Below are 20,808 nucleotides of genomic sequence, written 5' to 3' on the forward strand. Positions count from 1 at the left end.
AACCATTTGCACAAAGAAAACAAACGTTATGGGACCAGCTGCTACAGCACCACCCCTTTCGTCACTTCCTTATCTCTTACTTTACACGTTTGATCTTAAAATTACTAGACGGATATGGTAATAGTGTACATTATGTTGTTTTTTCTTAATGTGATACTACGGTATACTTAATAAGTAAATCTAAATCTATACCTTTTTTCGGAGGCCGCTAAAAATGCAAATTTTGCCCTCACTGACCTATATTACATTGAGGTGGATTACTATATCCCAAACATCCTTGGTCACACAATCCAGTTTGTCTGTCGCATGAAGAATTGAAACATTGCTTGCTGCATGACTTTGTGCAGTTTAAACCCCAGGTGCCTGCTTCACATGCTATGAAGATGTAGAAAAAAAAATATGTTTAAAAGATATTTTTTCAAAGCCTGCTTCATTTCTAATCTTTGTATCGTACGTCGAGTCCACACACCTAATAAATTAAGTAAACAATTTTTCATACTTTTTGTTGGAATATTTTAAAATGTACTTTTATATGGAGTGATTATTGTGTATAAATGATGAACCATTAAATCCAGAAATTTATTTATATTTGTATATTTTAAAATTTTATTTTGTATTTATTTATTTATAAAACGCATTTTCTGTTAGCATAGAGATTGTTATTTTCTTGTGCATATGTGTGTATGTAGAACATTACTACAGTTTGAAGTCTAAAGACTGTAGTTAAGGATAATGCGTAGCACAATTTAAAATGACTAGATCTAGGTCTATAAGTACGCAAAAAAAATATGCTACTTTTAAACTATTCTGCGGGAAGAGAAAGCTTCAAGAAATTAGCACCTCTATGCTAAAGCCACTAAAGCGACTTGTTGTGGGAGAGGCGTTTTATTCAAAAGTAAGGTGTCCATGTGGGGCATTATAATGCAGATGGAAGAAAAGGTTTTAACTGATAGACCTAAAAAGTGTTTCAGCATACTTATTATAAGGGGTTCCAACCTTAGCGCAGTATGGGTAACTTCTCGCATTAATATATAAGTAATACAAGTAGCGATTATGATAGTTATATACATCAGGCAGAGTGCGTACATATGGCTTACGTAAAAAAAGCTATCAATTTGTCTTATTTCATTAAAAGAAGATATTTAAACAAAGTTTTATGATTCATATTTTAAAGTTATAGAATAGATTTTTGAGATTAAAACAGCAACAACTAACAATTTTTTTTTTACCTTTCTTGCATCTTGGTGGGTCACTGTATCCGAAACAAGTGTTACTGCATAAACCGTCATCAAACCGGCACATATCTGGGCATTTTTCATTGCAATCGTTTTTACAATGCTCACCCCAGGTTCCTTCACTGCATTCTGAAATATGTTTAAAAACAAAGTCGTCTTAATTGCAATTTGCAAAGTTCATGTATTCTATAGAATGTTTAGCCGTTTACAAACAAAATAGTGTCCCTTGAATGTCTTTGTTCAATGCTTTTGACTTGATTACTGACCTCAATGACTTGATACTTATTACTCAATTTTATCTAGGAGTTTAACACATTCCAAGGGCTTAAAATAAAATACAAATATACTTGAAAACAAAGATATACTTCATAGCAGTTCCTTCACCATGCTTATTGATACAATCTCAAGCCATATTCTCTTAGTGTACCACAATTCAGCCACAATATTTGTATGTCTATGTCATTACTTTCTACTTTTACTAAATACAAACCACAATATTTATTTACAATATAACATTATCTTTACGCTAAACGTGGTCACTAAAGTAGAAAAAGACTTTTCCAATGCCGAAGACATCATGATCAAAGTGTGTACATTCTTGATGGGACCAGTTGTCCAAATGGGTTGGGTTTGGGCAAACGACTGCTCGCCACCATAAACTCCGGAAGCGTATTGTCGAGAAGAGTGTATGACTTTGCTTCCGAAAGTAAGAACAACAAACAGGGCGTCGCCATTGTTATGCAAAGAATGTATGTAGGAAACATTTTCCTTAATTATTACTTATTAATTATTTTATTCGTGGTTTCAGTAACTGTTACAATAGGGAACGATAGTAAGCCTATGGATGTCAGGTGTGTAAAAGTCGTCCTAGCCTGATACACAGTGGCTAAGTACGCATCTTAAGTAAAAAAAAATAGTAATAACAAGGAGTTAATCGACTGTCACTAATTATTAAGAATATTGTTATCAAATCAATACACTTAACTGCAGGAGTAATATTTAAGTTAACACGTTAGAAAAATTATTTATCCGTAATATTTATTGACAGTGTAATATCCTTTGTTAGCACGTTGTGTTTTTTTTTCATTCTGGCTTAAAAATGGTCAATGTCTATCAATAAATTTGGTGTCAAGGACCATAGAAATAAAATAAAGAGTATGGGGGTGTTTAGCTCTCCATTTAAAGATAGCCCTGGTCGTGTCTTCTACAAAATAATTAGTTACTGGCTTACTGGGCTATATAATCTCGCGGTTTGTGTTCTGTGTAGCTAACGGTCACTCGTTTAGATGCGTGTGATCTTAAGTCCAGCTTATTAATTAAGATTTATGTTCAAGTAACTCGACACACTTGAAAAGGTGTGGCCTCTAGCCCAACCACGTGATTAAGATTTTTCTCCAAATAAGCAAACTCTTTGTCCGGATACCCGTGTAGATGTTTGGCGTGAAGTCCAGTCCACCCCCCCCCAATTAAGACTAACTACTAAGTAAACAAACATAGTTCCCTCGTGTGACCTCTAGAGAGAGATTACGTCCACCGTATCTGTCCTGGGGTCACCTGTCAATCAATGAACTCAATGTGATGAACGAAACAAATAAAATGGGGAGGGAGTTGGTCATCTGGAAATATACCTGGTTACCATAGAGATGTGGCTATGGTAGTCCAGCCCCCGTAATAAACATTAACTACTAAGTAAACAAACTCAGTTCCCTCGAAAGGTGTGACCTCTAGAGAGTGTCAATGCGCTGACATTAAACCTACGTCCGTCGTATTTAACTAGTGGTCACCTGCCTATAAAAAAAAAACTCAATGTGATGGACTAAACAAATAAAAGGGGTGGGAGTTGTTCATCTCTACCTCTGGAAATATACCCGCACAGCTAGACAGACGTCTGGTCAGCATGACGTAGTCAAGGAATGTAGCATTTTAACATGTTAACTAACCTACTCACAGGTCAAGACAAATTAAAAAAGGTGTCAGCCATTGCTGCTCTGTATGTAAAGCGCATTTATGATGTAGAGTCTCATTTCTATTTATATTAAGTTATTAACACGCCTTATCTTTATAATAAACGATGTTTGGTGCATAGACATTATGGCTCTATTTTTAAGCACAATATTTTGTTTTAATATAAACATTAATACATTCTACAACAGACACTAATGGAATGAGGTCCACTTTATGCATATTAAAAAGGTGTATTTTTTACTATCCGGTTTACTATCTGGTAGTGATATCCGACCGGAGCCGAAAAGCACCGGATAGTAAAAAATGCCGGATATTCGGCAGAAGCCGGAGCCGGAGCGACTATCCGGTGCACCCCTAATATATATATAGGCATGTTTATGCATAGGGTTCGGTTTACTGGACGTTATTGTTAGGGTTTTATAAAAAATCGCCCACCCCCAACTCTAAAGTTCTGGATCTGCTAGTGGCTTAAACAGGGCCCTAATATGCTTTCCTTTAAAAAAAAAAGTTTGTTGGCGTGCCCTCGCATGTGTTTCACAAAATAAACTCTCTTAGTTACCATGTATTTTTTTATTAGTATACTAGACATAATAAGTTACCCGCGACCCGCGGGTCTTTATTTGCGCATTACTTTCGATATAGTCACTGAGAGTGTTTTGTAAACAATTAAACGAAATAATAATGTAATAAGTAAAGCAAATGTGTCTATGTAAAAATAGTGTGAATGAAGCTATCGAATCAAAATAGCTAATAGGCTTAAATCCATTTTTTTTCAAATGTTTTGTAAAATGTTTTACATGTTTCGGATGTTCCTTCAGAGTTGAAGATAGTTTACTTCCTAGTCCAAACCTCCCACAGGACGACGGGGGATGGGAGCGGGCAGCGTTTGAACCTTCGACAGACGATAAATCCGAACGACAATCCAGCGCGCAAACCGCACGACCAGGCAGCCTTCCAAATTAAAACATTTGCTTTTAGGCCTACATATATTTGATTAAAATTTGAGATGAATAGACAAAATTTTGTATGTTCATGTGTATAAAATATAAAGTAGATCTTGAGGTAGACATAGATCTAAATCTACACTAATCTAGAGTTAAAAATTGGCTTTTATAGAGTTCATTCTGTGCTGCGCATGCGTGAACATTTTTTCATAAATGAATACAGGCATATCTCAACACGGCTACGCAGCTTAAGCGAACAGCGAACGAATGTATTAAAAATGCTTTAGAAAAACAAATTTGAATGTTAATTTGATTAAAATATCAAATGAATGGACAATAATTAGTATGTTTATGTGTTAAAGCATAAAACCATCTTTGCGAAAAGAAGTTTTATCATCTTAGAGTTCAATAAGAGTTTTAGACCCAGGCCTAGGAATAGATTCAGTAGAGAGATGTGTTAATGTGTAACCATTTGGTAATAGTGATGTCTAATGAAAGAATGTTCGCCAGGAAATCTCTAGTCACAGATATCAGGAACTAATTTATGTAAAAAATGCTTTTGAATAATCTAGTGGATTGGATTTAGATGTATGTTAAACGTAGCTAATGATCCTTTCACGTTATTTCTCTTTCTCTACGAAAATAAAATTAGTTTTGCGAAAATGGGTTTACCCGAAGTCTTATCTATTAAAAACGAAAAGAACGATAGCTTTGTTAAATGAATGGGATTATAAAGTGAACAATTAAACGAAATAATTTTTAGTACGCGATTCATGAATGAATATAGATCTAGGCCTATCTCAACTCGGCTTCGCAGCCTTCGTAAACGTATGTAGCTTTAGAAAACCACATTTGAATGTTTATTTGATCAAAATATGAAATGAATGGACTTTAATTAATATGTTTATGTGTTAAAGTATAAAACTATCTGTGCGAAGAGAAGTTTTATCATCTTAGAGTTGAATTAGAGTTTTAGATCTAGGGATGGGATTATAAAGTAAACAATTAAACGAATTAATATTTAGTACGCTATTCATTACTGAATTGTCTAATGAAAGAATGTTCGTCAGGAAATCTGTAATCACAGATATAAGGAACTAATTAATGTAAAAAATGCTTTTAAAACACAAAATTGAAGGTTAATTTTATTATATAATGAAATCAATGGATCTTCTTTTGTCTTTTCATGTGTCAAAGTAAAAAACTATCTGTGCAAAGTGTATTTCTTAAAATTAGATCTAGGTCTAAATCCTTTCGATCTTTTCTCATGTCAACATTGTAGACATGGCCTAGATCCATAAAATACTATAGCTGTAATAGAGTCGGACAACTTTATTTTTTTTTTTTTTGAGGGTCTTAAGTTTGTTTTAGGGCTACAATACATACACTACGGTCTAAGTTGGTACCCAAGGAACATTCCTGCCTAGTTTTATCAAGATTGTTCAAGCGGTTTTGATGTCTATAAGTAACATACATCCATACACCACACATTCTACTTTATAATATAGATAACATAGAAGTGTAATATGTATGCGAAAATGAATACAAGGTTATATGGAGGTAATACAAAAGCATTCAACTCAATCATTTTTATTACAAAAAAAAAACAACGAAAAAAAATAACCAGCATACATACACACTACAATATACACACATACAATATATATATATATATATATATATCATATATAATTACTTACCTGTATAAGCCTCTACTTCACACAGTAAAAATGTAATACTTTTATTTGTCAAAGCGCTAGTCATTGAAAATGTAAATGCTTTAGTTGGTGTTTTAGATACAGAAACAAAACCAGAATATTGAGTTGAAGATTGTCTCGTGGTGAATGTAGTATATAATTCTCCATTGTTATTATATCCATCAAGTGTAGTATATCTTTCAACACCTAAAAAATAAAAGTCTAATTAAAGAAATGGTTGTAAGAGAGATCATAAATCCCCTTCACAGATTTAAATGAAAAGATTCACAAGATGTAAATGTGGAACCCATGAATTGTTGATTTGCGAGTTGTCCATGACGAGATTATAATATTCACAATATTTAATAGAGATGGCATTCGGACCCAACTTTTAAAGTTCAGGTTTGGTTTGGATCGGTCAGATTTAGTTCGTGTTAGGTTGGGTTTGATCTATAGTTCGGGTTAGGCTCGATGTTATGAAATTAGGTAAAAGTAAAATTAGGTACATGTTATAATGTTTAATAAAAAACAGCGATGTGAAACCTTATTCGGCCTATGGGCCATATTAATTTCCAACACTCGTGTCGCGGGCCATATAACAGAGAAAAAAAGTCCATAACAAAATAAAGCACTTTTATTAGAAACATGTGGATATTTTTTTAAAGCTATTCTTGCAGACACTAAGATCTATAACGCAGATGATGAAAAGGTCAGCTATTTCTGTGGTCCTAAGTTAACGAGGGTGTCATATAGCCATCACAACGATCAACCACCTTCATTTTTCTTCAACTAACATTAGGTACCCATTAGAACTTTACCACTAAGCCACCGCGCCTCTCACGTGAATATAACATTTACAATAATTCATGGGATGTAGGAAGTTTATCCAAACCCAACTTCTGTATTGATGAGACATTAAGTTGAAGCACTGAATCTAGATCAGTGGTTCCCAAACGTTTTTGTCTGGTAGACCCCTTGACATGTTTTCTGGTTTTCGGTAGACCCCCTACTTAACTTGTATTAAATTTTTGCAAATTAATCAAAATTTTTTTAAAGCAAATTTCTAACTGTAGTGAGTTAAAGAGTGACAAAGTAATTTAAAACTACACATTAAGTTATAGAGATCTATTTTTTAGTGATAAAATTTAAATTTAAACTAATTATAATAACAATTTATACTTTTAATGGAATCACCAAACAGACAGAAAATGGATTGTTTTTTTGCACATCTATTATCCGTTGCTAGGGATAAATGTTTCATATAGGATTTTGTTGTTCTATGAAGTATTCCTTCAAACATTAAATATTACTCAATCAATTAATTAATTTGCCTAATGAATCATTGTGAAAGTTTTCGCAAAGAGGAGTTTCTCGTGTATTTCTTGATCTTTCACGTGTGGCTCAAATATTGTTGCGCCGAACTGTTTTCACTTACAAGAGAAGGGGTGAAGGTGAGTACCTAGTGAGCCCCTAAACAAGTCAGCTTTTGGCAGTAAGGGCTCATTAGACTTGTTTGCAGCCCACCTAACAGAAGAAAAACTGAATTCAAACTGTGCTGGCTTGCAACTATACCCGTACATAGGAAATGCTTCTTGGGTCATCCCTGTTAAAAATAAGGAAGGTGGTTAAACTAATCAGCCTCATAAGAGGTTTAAACTTTTAAAAAGTTTGTTTTTAGCTTAAAACCCCTCTTGGCTACGCGTATAAAATCTGGTGACTGCTGTATGCTTTAGTCTTACATTGAAGATGATTTCTTATGTAAGGAAACAAAATTTGGTGGGCTTTTTAATTTTAAATCTCCTTAGTCTACGCTCATGGTATTCGGTGACTGTCGTTAGCATTATGTTTTGTTTTATAGAAGAGAGGGTTTCAATATTCAAACCCCCTGGAAGGTAAAATCCCATTGGCAGCGCTGAGGCAAGTGACGGTTTAACCTTAAAATGTCACTTAAAATAAACAAAATCAAAGCAAAAAACTGTTTAGATGACTATAAAAAAAAAATCCTCCCGAGGAATCAACTTACTTAAATCCGGCCTTGTGTGAAACCATGGCTATTGATAAAGACCCTTTACCATAAAGAATGTTAATACTTCTAAAAGCAGTGAAACTGAGACAAGTTACACATTTATTTGTCATTTTGACACTGCTTATTCATCATGTATTAGCGCACTTAAGAGGGAAATAGACGCTTTTCGTTTTGTGTGGTCTGTCCATCTGTTGGTCCGTCCCCTCCCGTTTAGATTTCGTATACTAGAAATGTTATTTAAAATCCGAAAACACGATACTTTAGCCTTTTCAAAGTTCTGATGCAACGGCCTTTTTTTTTTTCAGAAAGCGAAAAATTTAATTTTTTAAATTAACTATGGAAGCAGTTTTTTTTTTCTTTTTCATAAAAATACACAATTTTTACAACTAATCACTATTAATAGTAACAAACACGGGGGGCTATTTAGTAAGTGAGATGACTATTGACAATATATTAAACACATTTATGCAAACGATTTTAGATGTTTCAAAAAAATATAAATTTACAATTCTATTGCTATGTTCTTTCATGCAAACTACTAGGTTAACCAAAAAAATTTTACTTTTAATTTTAAACATTAAAAAATCTATTTATATGTAAGTGGAACATAATTTAAAATAATTCATCATTTCTCATATTATTTCCTAACCTGAATAGCGGAACGGCACAACTACCATGACTAACAAAAGGGGCTTTTGAATAATATATTGACCCTTTACAAAACAATTAGATTTTTTAGATGATCATTATATTTGGCCAGGTTCACATCTAACTTCACCTTACTTTCCGCCGGACCGTTGGGGCACCACACAATATTTTTCAATCTTCTTTCTCCATTCTTCTCTGTCATTTGCCTTTGATAGAATTTCATTCTGATATTCTTTAGGAAAATATTTAAACCTGCTTTTTTTTTTACCTGCATTGGTGAACCGCCTCTGTGGCCAATTTTTAGTTTGTGTTTCCACACAATCTGTCTTTGTAACATTGTTCATTATATATTTATTTATTAGTTTACAAATTTGAGACATTCCTTCAAAATAGAAGACAGTAAAATAATCACGCCATATGCCTGTGCATGTGTTAATGTAGTCATGCATAACAATGATAAACTTAAAATCTAGGTCATTGGTTTTTCTTACTGGTTCAAGAATGCCCTCTACAATCCTATTTAGAAGAATAAGAAGATTAACGTTGAAAGCAACAATGTAATTAGTTATAAAAAATCTATTCGCAGTAAAACGAATTCTCAAAATTCGACTCGCATTAAAGATGCAACGATTTTATATACATCAAAGTAAAAAGAGATTATAAAGATGAATTGCAAGGCAAATACTTACCAAGTATGTCTTGAAAATAAAATATGTAGCTCTTGATTATAAATGAAGGATTCATTATTATCATCCAAGTCGTGGCCACAATTTCTGCGTCTTTTTTGTTACATTTCTGCACGTCATTTGTAGCTTGAGGATACTGAGGTAGGTTTGTGTTTAATTGACTTATTTTTGACTGACTGTAGTAAACTTTCTGTTTTATCGCCACATTTTGACCTAATAATTTATTTAAAAAAATATGATTGATATTAATGAACGCATGCATTTGAGGTCTTCAGTTAGAAAAGGAAAACACACTAGAGCTCTCATATTCCTAAGGCAATCAAAAAAAGTAAATTTTATTTTCCAATGAAACTAGAGTAAATGAATATTTAATTTGTTATAGGTAACATATATTTTGTTATGGGTAAAGTATCGGTACGTGACGTTTTGGCGCCGCCGTTTTGACCCCGCCGTTTTGGCGCGAGCCGTTTTGGCGACGTGACGTTTTGGCGCGAGATATCATTTGACGATAATTTAATAAGCATGTAGCTTTTTTTTTAATGAACCCTTGAATTCCAGCGACTTAGGCAAATAGCCCTGGTGTCTATGTATACATAACTTAAAGTCTTTTGAGAAACATGGTACATTTATTATATTTTTACTTATTATTAGCAAGTGTTTGGTATGTATAGCTGGAGATACCATACAGTCATTAAATAAACCAATGTTAACGTAAACCAATAATTGCATCAATTTTTAGTCTATCATCGTTTCATTTTGTTTTTTATTTTAAAGTAATATCTTAAAAAACTTTTTTGAAAATAAAAGTGTGCCTCTTAATAAACACATATACACAAGCCAAAATGTTTATTAAAGAAAATGATATGAAAAACAAACACACATTTACATTTAGTACGTGAAAAATATGTATTAACACAAACACTCATGCAAAACATAGATATGAATAATTCTTTTGAAAGAAATAATACAATAAACGTACATAATATTTACAAATAAATCGAATTCGTGAATTTAAGAATTTAAAGAATGGAGAAAAAAAAAGCTACTCGACTTTATTAAGACTTGTAACTTTTCTGTTCAGCGCATGCGTGACCTTTCGGTAGGGGGACACGACCATTCGTTCACTGACCTTTTGTTCACTGACATTGCGTTCACCGTCAAATCGTTTATGATTTTTCGTTCACGCGAAAATTCGTATACCAGATATTTCTTTAACCCTACAATTTGTTCACCCGACAAATCGTTCACGCGACTATTCGTTCAACCGATATTTCGCTCACCGACAACTTGCTCATAGACAACTTGTTCACCGACGACTTGTTCACCAACAGTTGGTTCACGACAAATCGTTCACAATGAACATGATCTTAAGAACGCAGTAAACGAATTTGCATACGCTGTCGCTTCTTTCGGTTTATCTACAAACCTTGGGAAAACAGAAGTCATGTTTCAGAAGTCACCCAATAAAATATACTTAGCCCCAATGATCATCGTAAACGGACAGCCACTTAACGTGGTAGACCACTTCACATTCCTATGTAGTATAATGTTTTTTGTTAGATGTAATGCACAAATTGTAAGACAAATTTCCATACTGGACAATAAAAATTATTATTATTATTTTTATTAAATGACGCGTCACATTCATGGGAAGTTGATAACCGTCTAGCCAGGACCAGTAGCGCTTTTGGAAGCCTTCAAGCGAAAGTTTGGCGTAACAAATCGCTCCGCCTGCCTACAAAAATCAATGTCTACCAGGCTGTGGTTCTCTCGACCCTTCTATATGGCTCTGAGACATGGACACTATACAGAAAACAACTAAGACTTCTTGAGCGCTTTCACCAAAGATTCTTGCGCTCCATCATGGACATAAGGTGGCAAGATCGCACTACAAACAGCGAGGTCCTTGCAAACGTCGGTATGGACATCATAGAGGTACTTCTTATGGTCCGACAGTTACGCTGGGTAGGGCACGTATCCCGTATGGGAGACGAACATATACCAAAGGCAGTCTTTTTTTAGTGAGCTACAAGGTGGTCGACGTAACAGAGGCGCCCCACGTGTCACAGTCCAGTTTTAGAACCTCTGTGACATGAAGTGACAATCAGTCACCTATTGTAATATTCCGTGCGGGCAAGCACGAGGTTATGTGAATAAGTTAAAGGACTCTGAAATAAGGGTCAATGTTAGTTAGTTAGTGAAGAACTCCAGCAGAGAGTGGATGTACGATTTTCTCTGTCTGTAATATGTACCTTAATGAATTTGATCTTATGTTAACTTGAGAGATTTCTTCGGACTTATATTGTGAACATTTTATTGATGTGATTACTTATTCTACATGGCATGAGCAGCCAGTATTTATTGGTCTATATTTTGTGACGGCTGAAGTCGCCAGTATATTTTGTGAATTATATTTTATGTATAATAAATTATCGTCTGCTATAAGAGCGTTTATTAATGTTTCGGAACGTTTGTGCTTGAAGAGTTCAGTACGCTAGTATACGCACGCACCTGCAAATATAGTGCGTATGAGAGGGTATCTACTTAAGGAACAATATCTACAACACTCGGACACATTTGCGTCGTCACGCCTACAACTAAAACTAGGCAGCGACACCACGGAAACGCTTCAATGACCAGCATAGGCGTCAACTTTAATTTGGCTGACATATAAAAAAGAACCTGGTTGCATGCGGCCTCAGAAGGAGACAGCTGGGGGTCACTCACGATGGTCGCGGGATACAAGTTTGAGACCAAAAAAAATCCGCTGCCGAGGACAAACGCAGACGTCGAAAAGAAAATCTCATTCGACCACCTACAGACAATGGTAATGATTGCGCTGGATGTGGCAAAATATGTAGGTGACAGCTGGGGTTGCGCATCCACGGGAAATACTGCATTTGTCACTAATCTTCGGACTCGAAGACAAGCCTTAGTATTATTATTAGTTCTATAAATTAGATCTTGATCCTTTCATGTTAGTCTCATGTTAACATGGCTAAATGACCTAGATCCATGAAAAATTAATACTTTCATATGGTTGGGCAACTTTTTTCGAGGGTCTTAAGCTTGTTTTATGGCTACATTACATACCTTGCTTTTTCAGGTGGTAGGCCTAAACAAGGAACATTTGTTCCAAATTTTATAAAAATTAATCTAACGGTTTTTATTTCTATTCGGGACATACATACATACATACATACATACATACATACATACATACATACATACATACATACATATATACATACATACATACATACATGTGTACACCTTACTTTCTGCCTTATATATTATAAATATATTTTTATATTAACTATATTTAGTTACTGGCATTATGTTGTTCGCGGCCCAAGGGTCTAATGTGCGTGTCACTAATATAGTTGCTGATATAGTGTAACAATTAAAAAAAATAATAATGTTATTATTAAAAAGAATATGTTATTGTTAATATGAAAATAGCTGATTGACCTAAATCCATATTTATTGTAAAAAGATCTACTTGTATGTGAGAGTTAAATATATGTTTATATAAATATATATGATTAACTTTATTTAACTTTGATTTAACTTTGAAATATTTGTTTAAAAAAAGTAAAACAAATCTATTTCCCCTAAACATTCTTTTAAAGTCAATTCAAGGCTCAATAAGACTATTATTTTATATTAGTATATTTAATATGACCCATATAGAGCCTCATATTTGCCTGTTCAATCATAGTGAACGATTGCTGCCTGGTCGTGCGGTTTGCGCGCTGGAATTTCGTTTGGAATTATCGATGGTCTCTGGTTCAAACCCTGCCCGCTCACATCCCCCGTCGGGAGGTTTAGACTAGGAAGTAAACTATCTTCAACTCTGAAGAAACATCCAAAACATGTAAAACAACATAGTGTATTTATACGGCGTATGTAAGGTATGCGTTTCATGTGAACGGAACTGTTATTTATGTAAAATTGTTTTTGAAACACAAATGTAAAGGCTAACTTAATTAACTGATTAAATGGACTATTTATACATTATATGCTCGTGTGTTAAAGAAAAAAAAAACTATCTTTGTTAGTAGTACATCTAGCCTTCTCGGGATTTTCTGTCTGCGTATATGCGTGGAGCCTTCGCTCTGCGCAAGCTTGACCTCTCAGTCTTGTCTCATGAAAACTTGGCAATATGACCTAACTCCTTTAAAAAAAATAATTTCATACAAGTTGGCCTAATTTTTTTTGATGGTCTTAAATTTGTTTTAGGGCTACTTTACACATGTTACTATTCCAGTTAGTACTTATGGAACATTATTGCCAAGTTTTATCAACATTAGTCTAACGATTTATTTGTATGCAGGACTTACAAAACCACATTAATACATACATATACATTCCTTACTTTTTGCTTTAATTTAGCACCTTAAAACACAAAATAACTCTAGAATGACGGGCCTCGTGTATGACGTGTAAGAGTGGCTTGTTTGGTATCTAGGGGATGATCATGTTGAGCTTACCACACACTAGGCCATCAGAGATATATTGGGAAAAGGAACGCAACAAAACAAACATTGGAGAAAGATACTACTTTTATGAAGAATTAGGGCATATTTATTTACATAAATGTACAAGGCAGAATAAAATGGGGGGGGGGGGACGAGGGGTATGAATCTATCTCCTTAGCGACATTATATTATAGTACTAGGCACTTAATAACTAGAGAGTATGAGAGTATGTCACTTTTTATCTGCTTGTCCAACTGATGCAGCAGCTGGCCGTGTTCCTGCCTGGAGGTCCTTTAGCTGGAGGTGGCGCTCTAGCAGGTAGAGGGTCGCAGGTGATTCAGTTCTTGTGGAGTCTCAATCCAAAGTTCTGATATCGGTTGTGGGCACAGTAGGGCGGGTGGCCAGCAACCGCTGCCACAAGTGTTCCTCGGGCAGAAACGATCTGCCGTGGGCAGCATCGTTAGCAAGATAGGTCCAGTGGGCTGCATAGACACGTGGTCTAAGGGAACGTAGTGCCTAATGGTTATATAGCATCAAGAAAGCAGTCAAGCAGGTTGACAAGTGGACTGGCAAATTGTGCTTAATAGTACAAAGTAGTACCAAATAGGCAGTTGAATAGTAAAAATAGGCAGGTGATACTGAATAGATAGACACATGAGAGAGGCTGCGGACAAACAGAGACAAGTTAGGACATGTCTCCAATGCATCTTATAACTGAGTTGCATTCGTCAGATTGGTAAAATTGCTTTTGAGTACAATGGGGAGATAATGACAAACGTGATTGCAAAAAAGATGGCTGATAGTAGCAATATAAATAGTACAAAGTAAGGGAGATGATTATCTCAACCAAACAAAATAAGTGGAAAAAGGGGAGAACGGACGATGATTAGCGACCATGACGCTATTGTTGACATACGACCGTCGGTCATGAATAATGGAGTGAACTTGAGTAAAGATAGTGTCCGTTCAAGGGGCGCAACTCTCGTCAAAGTACAATGATTAAGGAGAGATTATTCATAACTATTTTTTAACGGAAATAAAATAATACAAATATATACAAGGTTGCGTCAATGATCAGTTGTGCAACGTAGCAATAATATTGTGAACATAGGTTAATGAAATATATAAATATAAAAGCAATGGTTACGTTTCTTACTTACGACAGTGAGAAATACACATTGCACACATTAAACATAAATGAAATAAGTAAATCCAAATAATATGCCGCAAGAAATATACACAGACGTATTAAGACGAACTGTGATAGAGTTCGATATCAGGTATTCATCAGGTTTTCCTCTAGAAGTATGACTAATTGATAAGTCCAGACTCGGCTGTCAGCAAGTAGGAGAAATGACAGTGTGTCAATTCCGACTGCCACAGGTTGTTCTGGTATATGTCGTCCCGGGTACGCTGTTTTGCATCACCGTGGCACCCGGGTGGAAACGGTTGCTTGAGGGGGCAACTAGCAGGGTTCATAGCCAATTTCATGAATGATTTTCCAGGTATTTTCCAGGTTTTCAAGGTAGAGTTTTAGATTTTCAAGGTATGCATCGCACCAAAGCAAGCAATATATATGTGTATATATTTACATACACATGACATAAATATGTAAAAAGAACAATATATATATATATATATATATATATATATATATATATATATATATATATATATATATTAAATTAAAAAACCCACATTAAAATGTATGCTGATAAGTTGAAATCATACCTCCAAAAACAAAACAAAAAAAAAAAAGAATTCATCTCTAGTGTTTCCTAAGCATTTAAATGCAACTTTTTAATACATTAGAAAACACACACAAGCTTGCACTACAGAAGAATAACTTTTTATAAATATGAGATGTAATTCAGCTAAAACTGTTGCAATCTGAAGTTGGAAATTTTCTTAAATTGACATAGATTTGTAAAAAAAATATTTCATTCTTACTATAGCAGTTGACTTGCTTTCCATCAGTTTTAAGTAAATTACAACCAAAATAACTCTACGGGCTTTTCTACAGCTGTGTGCGAAATATTTTCGTTAAATCTACAGTAGATCTAGACTCTAATTTAAGTCACTAAATTCGCGGACTTTTCACGGCTGTGAGAGAATTATCTTCACTTTATTCTATTGGATTAGCGTAAATTAAGCCTAGATCTAAGTCTAAGTCACTAAATTCGCGGACTTTTTTCGAATTATCTTCACTGAATCACTGTAGATCTAGTCCCTTAAATTCGCGGACTTTTCACGGCTGTGTGCGAATTATTTTCACTGAATCTACCGTAAATCTAGAGTCTAGATCTAAGTCACTAACTTCGCGGACTTTTCACAGCTGTGAAAGAATTGTCTTCACTCTATTCTATTGGATTAGCGTAAATTAAGTCTAGATCTAAGTCTAAGTCACTAAATTCGCGGACTTTTTTCGAATTATCTTCACTGAATCACTGTAAATCTAGTCCCTAAAATTCGCGGACTTTTCACGGCTGTGTGCGAATTATTTTCACTGAATCTACCGTAAATCTAGAGTCTAGATCTAAGTCACTAACTTCGCGGACTTTTCACAGCTGTGAGAGAATTATCTTCACTCTATTCTATTGGATTAGCGTAAATTAAGCCTAGATCTAAGTCTAAGTCACTAAATTCGCGGACTTTTTTCGAATTATCTTCACTGAATCACAGTAAATCTAGTCCCTAAAATTCGCGGACTTTTAACGGCTGTGTGCGAATTATTTTCAATGAATCTACCATAAATCTAGAGTCTAGATCTAAGTCACAAAATTCGCGGACTTTTCACGGCTGTCACTGCTTCTACAGTCTAGATCTAATTAAGTCAATAAATTGGCGAACTTTTCACGCCTGTGTGCGAATTATCTTCACTGAATCTATCGTAGATCTAGACTCTAAAGATTCTAACTCAATGTCACTAAACTTCGCGGACTTTTAACGGCTGTGAGAGAATTATCTTCACAAGATTCTAGTGATTTAGCGTAAATCTAGAATCTAGCGTATTTCTAGAGCAATCTAGACATTAGATGTATCTAGATCCTTAAATTAACTAAAATTCACGAAGTTTTCAGGTTAAGCGCGAATTATCTTCACTAGATCTAACTTAGATCTAAATCTAGATACTATTTCTAGCTAGATGAGAAGGATGGATCGTGAGAAGACTCAAAAGTAAAGTACCGGTAGCAATTATACTTAAACACTGATCATAATCTCCAAATACAAAATCTAATAAAATACTCAGAAAGACACAAAGATAAGATGATATACGGACTTTCCACGCGAAGTCACTCTTACTGTTACAACAAGAAGATTTTCGGCGAGGGAGGGCCCGGAGGGGTGTAGCCTTCACATTAGGCTGCTAATTGCTCTAGTTATAGACAACAGTCACTACAGACTAGATCTAGCGCGTCTTCAGTCGTAACAGTGAAAGGAAAATAGTGCTAAGTGAAATGCTTGCTTGAGCCAAGGTCGTTTTCAATAACGAGGTCGCGCTTCACAAGTGGGTGAAAGGCGGTGTAGGCGCGTCGTCACTGGTCAGTGTAACCAGGAAAAAAATAAACACCAGGTATCGGGAGGGAAAGAATTCAAGGTCCAGTTTTAAAATTCAAGTTTTTTTAACCGTTTTTTACAAAATTCAAAGCTTTTTCAAGGCCTTGAATTTAATATGAAATTCAAGGTGTTTTCCAGGTTTTCAAGGTGGCTACGAACCCTGAACTAGGCTAAATGAATGGCGAAACATAACTCCCGTGGGGAATTCAACGGATAGACGAGAGTAAACCTCTTGCACGGGCGGAGTTGCAAAGGAGTCCCCATAAACCTGTCACATATCCATGCGCTGTTTCTGAAAGGGACCGTTACATAAATGGCGAGTCCCCCACGGTTAGCTTGGTATAACGAAGGAAAATGGCGGAGGCTCCCGGTGTCCTCGTCCTTCGGCCATGTGCAGCCAAGCATGCGTCGGGGGCCAAAGTCATTGGAAACAGCCATGCTTTCCATAGGCATTGACTCGGGTCTCTCTCAAACAGAACTTTGTTCCCACAGGTTTTTTTTTTTTTTTTTACTGTTTGGCGTCCAAACAGGTTTCTTTTTCAAACTTAGAGCTCGATGAGCCTTCCGCTCAGCTCTTTAGACGATCAAACAGTATATGTAGTAGTGTGACAGGTGGGGAAATGTGACGTGTGTTTGGCACGTTTTATGTCTAGGGGATGATTATTTTTGAAAGCAATCACACCCCCACTTATCAGCATATGAATCGGGAGCAGACACGCAACGAGACAAGGCAATGAAAGATAAATACAAAAGTTAAAATAAAGGATATTTATTTACATAAATATACATATAATAATAAAAAGGGGGAGGGTTTGCATCTATCTCTAGTATATTCTATGTTTAATCATCACTCTTGCACATAATAAGAGAGTATGTCACTTTGTCCTCTGACTTAGCTGGTTGTCCTGTTGATGTCGCAGCTGGCTGGGTCCTGGCTTGAGGTTCTGCAGCTGGAGGTGGCGCTCTAGCGGATAGAGGGACGCCGGCGATATAGTTCTTGTGGAGTCTCAGTCCCAAGTTCTAGTATCTGTAGTGGGCACAGTGTGGCGGGTGGCCGGATACCGTGGGCACAAGGTTACTGCGGGCAGAGCTGATCTGCCGTGGGCAGTGTAGGTAACAGGATATGTCCAGTGAGTTGCAGAGGGTTGGCGTAGCTATGACGTCTCGCACAGATCTGACTCCATAGGGACGTCGAGCCTAATAGCTTGACAGGTGGGCTGTCGAATAGGCGGGCAATGCCGATAGCGCCAAGTAGTAGAGTTGGGTAGATCTCAGTAGGCAAATGCAGCGCTGAATAGCACTAAGCACAACTGCAGGTAAATGGATCGTTGATCCAGTAACTAGGCAATAGGTGATTCTTGATAGCAACTAGGCAAGTGCAGCGCTGATTAGCACTAAGCGCCTAGATAGGCCAGTAGGCAGGTAAGTGATCCAATAAATAGGCAGACACCTGAGGGAGGCTGCGGATAAATAAAGACAAGTTAGGACATGTCTCTCATGCATCTTATCGATGCCCTCGACTGAGGTGCATTCGTCAGATTGGTAAAATTGCTTTAGAGCACAATGGGGAGATGACGACATTTGGGATTTGGAGAATAGATGGCAGATAGTAGCAATATGGAAAGGTACATAAAAGGGGAAATAATAATGTAAGAATGTACATAGAAGGGGAAATAATAATCTCAAATAAACAACACAGGTGGATAGAAAAAGAGAGGGGGGGAATGGGCGGTGGTCAGCGACCCAGACGATTTGTTTACATATGACCGTGGGTCGAGAACAATGGAGCGTGCTTGAATGTCCCTTCAAGCGTCGCAACTCTCATTAGAGTAAAATGAGTAAAGGGGAGATAATTCGTTACAGGGGAGATAACTCGTATCTCTTTTCTAGACGCAGTATCAGTGCGCTAGTAAGATTATCAGTGCGGTCAACCGAGATAAAGGAAATAAAATAAGATGTACAAATATATACATGGTTGCATCAACGATCAATTGAGCAACATAGCATTAATAGATTAATGCAATACTAAAATACATGCATAGCACATGTTTATGTTTTCCACTTACGCCAGTGAGAAATACACAATGCACTAATTAAATATAAATGAACTAAGCAAAATACACATGATAAAATCCAATGGAAATAGCACAAAAGTAATTAAGATGGAACTTGTGATTAAGTTCGGCTTACCACCAGGTATTCCTCTAGGAGGGAGAATAAATGATATAGTCCAGACTCGATCGACAGCGATAGAGGAGTGAAAGGGTCTGGCTTGATTTGAATCTACTTATATATGCCTGGGAAATGTGGGCGGACACAGGAAACGTCCTAGGCTAAGAATTAGCTTACACGTGGGTGAAGTCCGACAAGAGTCACACCTTGGAGTGCCACGCGGTGTATTGACCCGTGTAATCTCTTAGATCAAAGAGAGACGTGGGGGGAAGAGTGACCTACATTCCACCCAAGGGGGGGGGTCAATCGCGGCGGACATCCGCGGATAAGACTAAAGAGAACGTGTCTATCTTTGCCCCGGTCAAGGGCAGATAAATGAAAGGACTGGCCTAATTTTCTCCAAGGTGGTGGACTAAGTCTAGCCTGGTAGAGAGGAAAGGTGGGAAGGGTGAAGAAATTGGAGGTAGGATGGGGAAATAATTAAAATAAAATAAATAAATAATGAGAAATAATAATTAATGCTGTGATAATTTAGAGTGACTCTGACAGCGAGTTTTTGACTTGTCACAAGTAGGTATATTATTGATTGATGTTGAATATATAGCATGTTGTTATTTTTGCTTTGATCGTGCTTAGGCTCCTATTTAAATTTAAGGTGCTAAGAAGTGTTAATTCATCCAAGGTGCTGAGAGGTGCTTATATATTAGATCTTTATTGAAGACGTCTCCTGATTAGATGAACTTCTGTGACTTGCCGGGGATTCTATAGGATGAGTCTATTTAACTATAAACTATTAGATTCAATGAATAAGATCCTTTCAATTCAAATACAGAAACTTTTAATTTAAATTTTGGGAACACAATATGTAAAGTATTTTACAAAAGTAAACTGTATCTAAAATGAAATATTGAAAATATTACTACTGGAATCTAAGCGACGACACTTTCTAAACATCAACACGAAACTGAGGAATTAATAAATTGTCTCCCGATAGCGTCTCTCCTCCCACATCCGGTCCTGCTTCCAATAAAATTGAAATCAACTATCACGTGACAATGCTTCTCTTGACTTAATTGACGCATGTCACTACGTCATAGGGAAAACCAACGACCTTTAACCCCGACGTAAGTCGATTTGAAATAATAAAAAAAATATTATTAATAAAAATATTGACAATGACATGTGACACCGACTAAGTCTAGCTTATAAAGGTCCGGAATAGATCGGCGAAAAAAAAAAGATTATCTCCCACGTGGGTGAATAATTCGAGACGGAAGTCGCACCTTGAAAGGTCATGAAGCGTGTTGACACGAATAATCTCCTTGATAAAGAAGAGACGTGGGTAGCGGTGGAGGAAAGAAGGATGAAGTATATTCCAGTCCAGGTGGTGTCGACC

General features: G+C 36.1%; 2 protein-coding genes across 3 annotated transcripts in view; both read right to left on the reverse strand.

Moving 5' to 3' along the window:
- LOC129926193 (platelet endothelial aggregation receptor 1-like) overlaps positions 1–5,944 on the reverse strand; it is a 75,210-nt gene extending 69,266 nt beyond the window's left edge. For both annotated transcript variants that reach the window (XM_056028606.1, XM_056028607.1), the window contains exons 1-3: positions 5,845–5,944; positions 1,230–1,364; positions 238–375 (exon numbers count right to left, since the gene is read on the reverse strand). In XM_056028606.1, the coding sequence (XP_055884581.1) occupies positions 238–375; positions 1,230–1,364; positions 5,845–5,908 (337 nt within the window). In that variant the 5' untranslated portion in view covers positions 5,909–5,944. The remainder of the gene's footprint in view (positions 1–237; positions 376–1,229; positions 1,365–5,844) is intronic.
- The window catches only part of LOC106052305 (uncharacterized), a 233,101-nt gene that overhangs the window by 120,160 nt on the left and 92,133 nt on the right, over positions 1–20,808 (reverse strand). The window lies entirely within an intron of this gene.

The sequence above is a fragment of the Biomphalaria glabrata genome, chromosome 5 (genome assembly GCF_947242115.1).
Source record: "Biomphalaria glabrata chromosome 5, xgBioGlab47.1, whole genome shotgun sequence".
NCBI classification, from domain to species: Eukaryota; Metazoa; Mollusca; class Gastropoda; family Planorbidae; genus Biomphalaria; species Biomphalaria glabrata.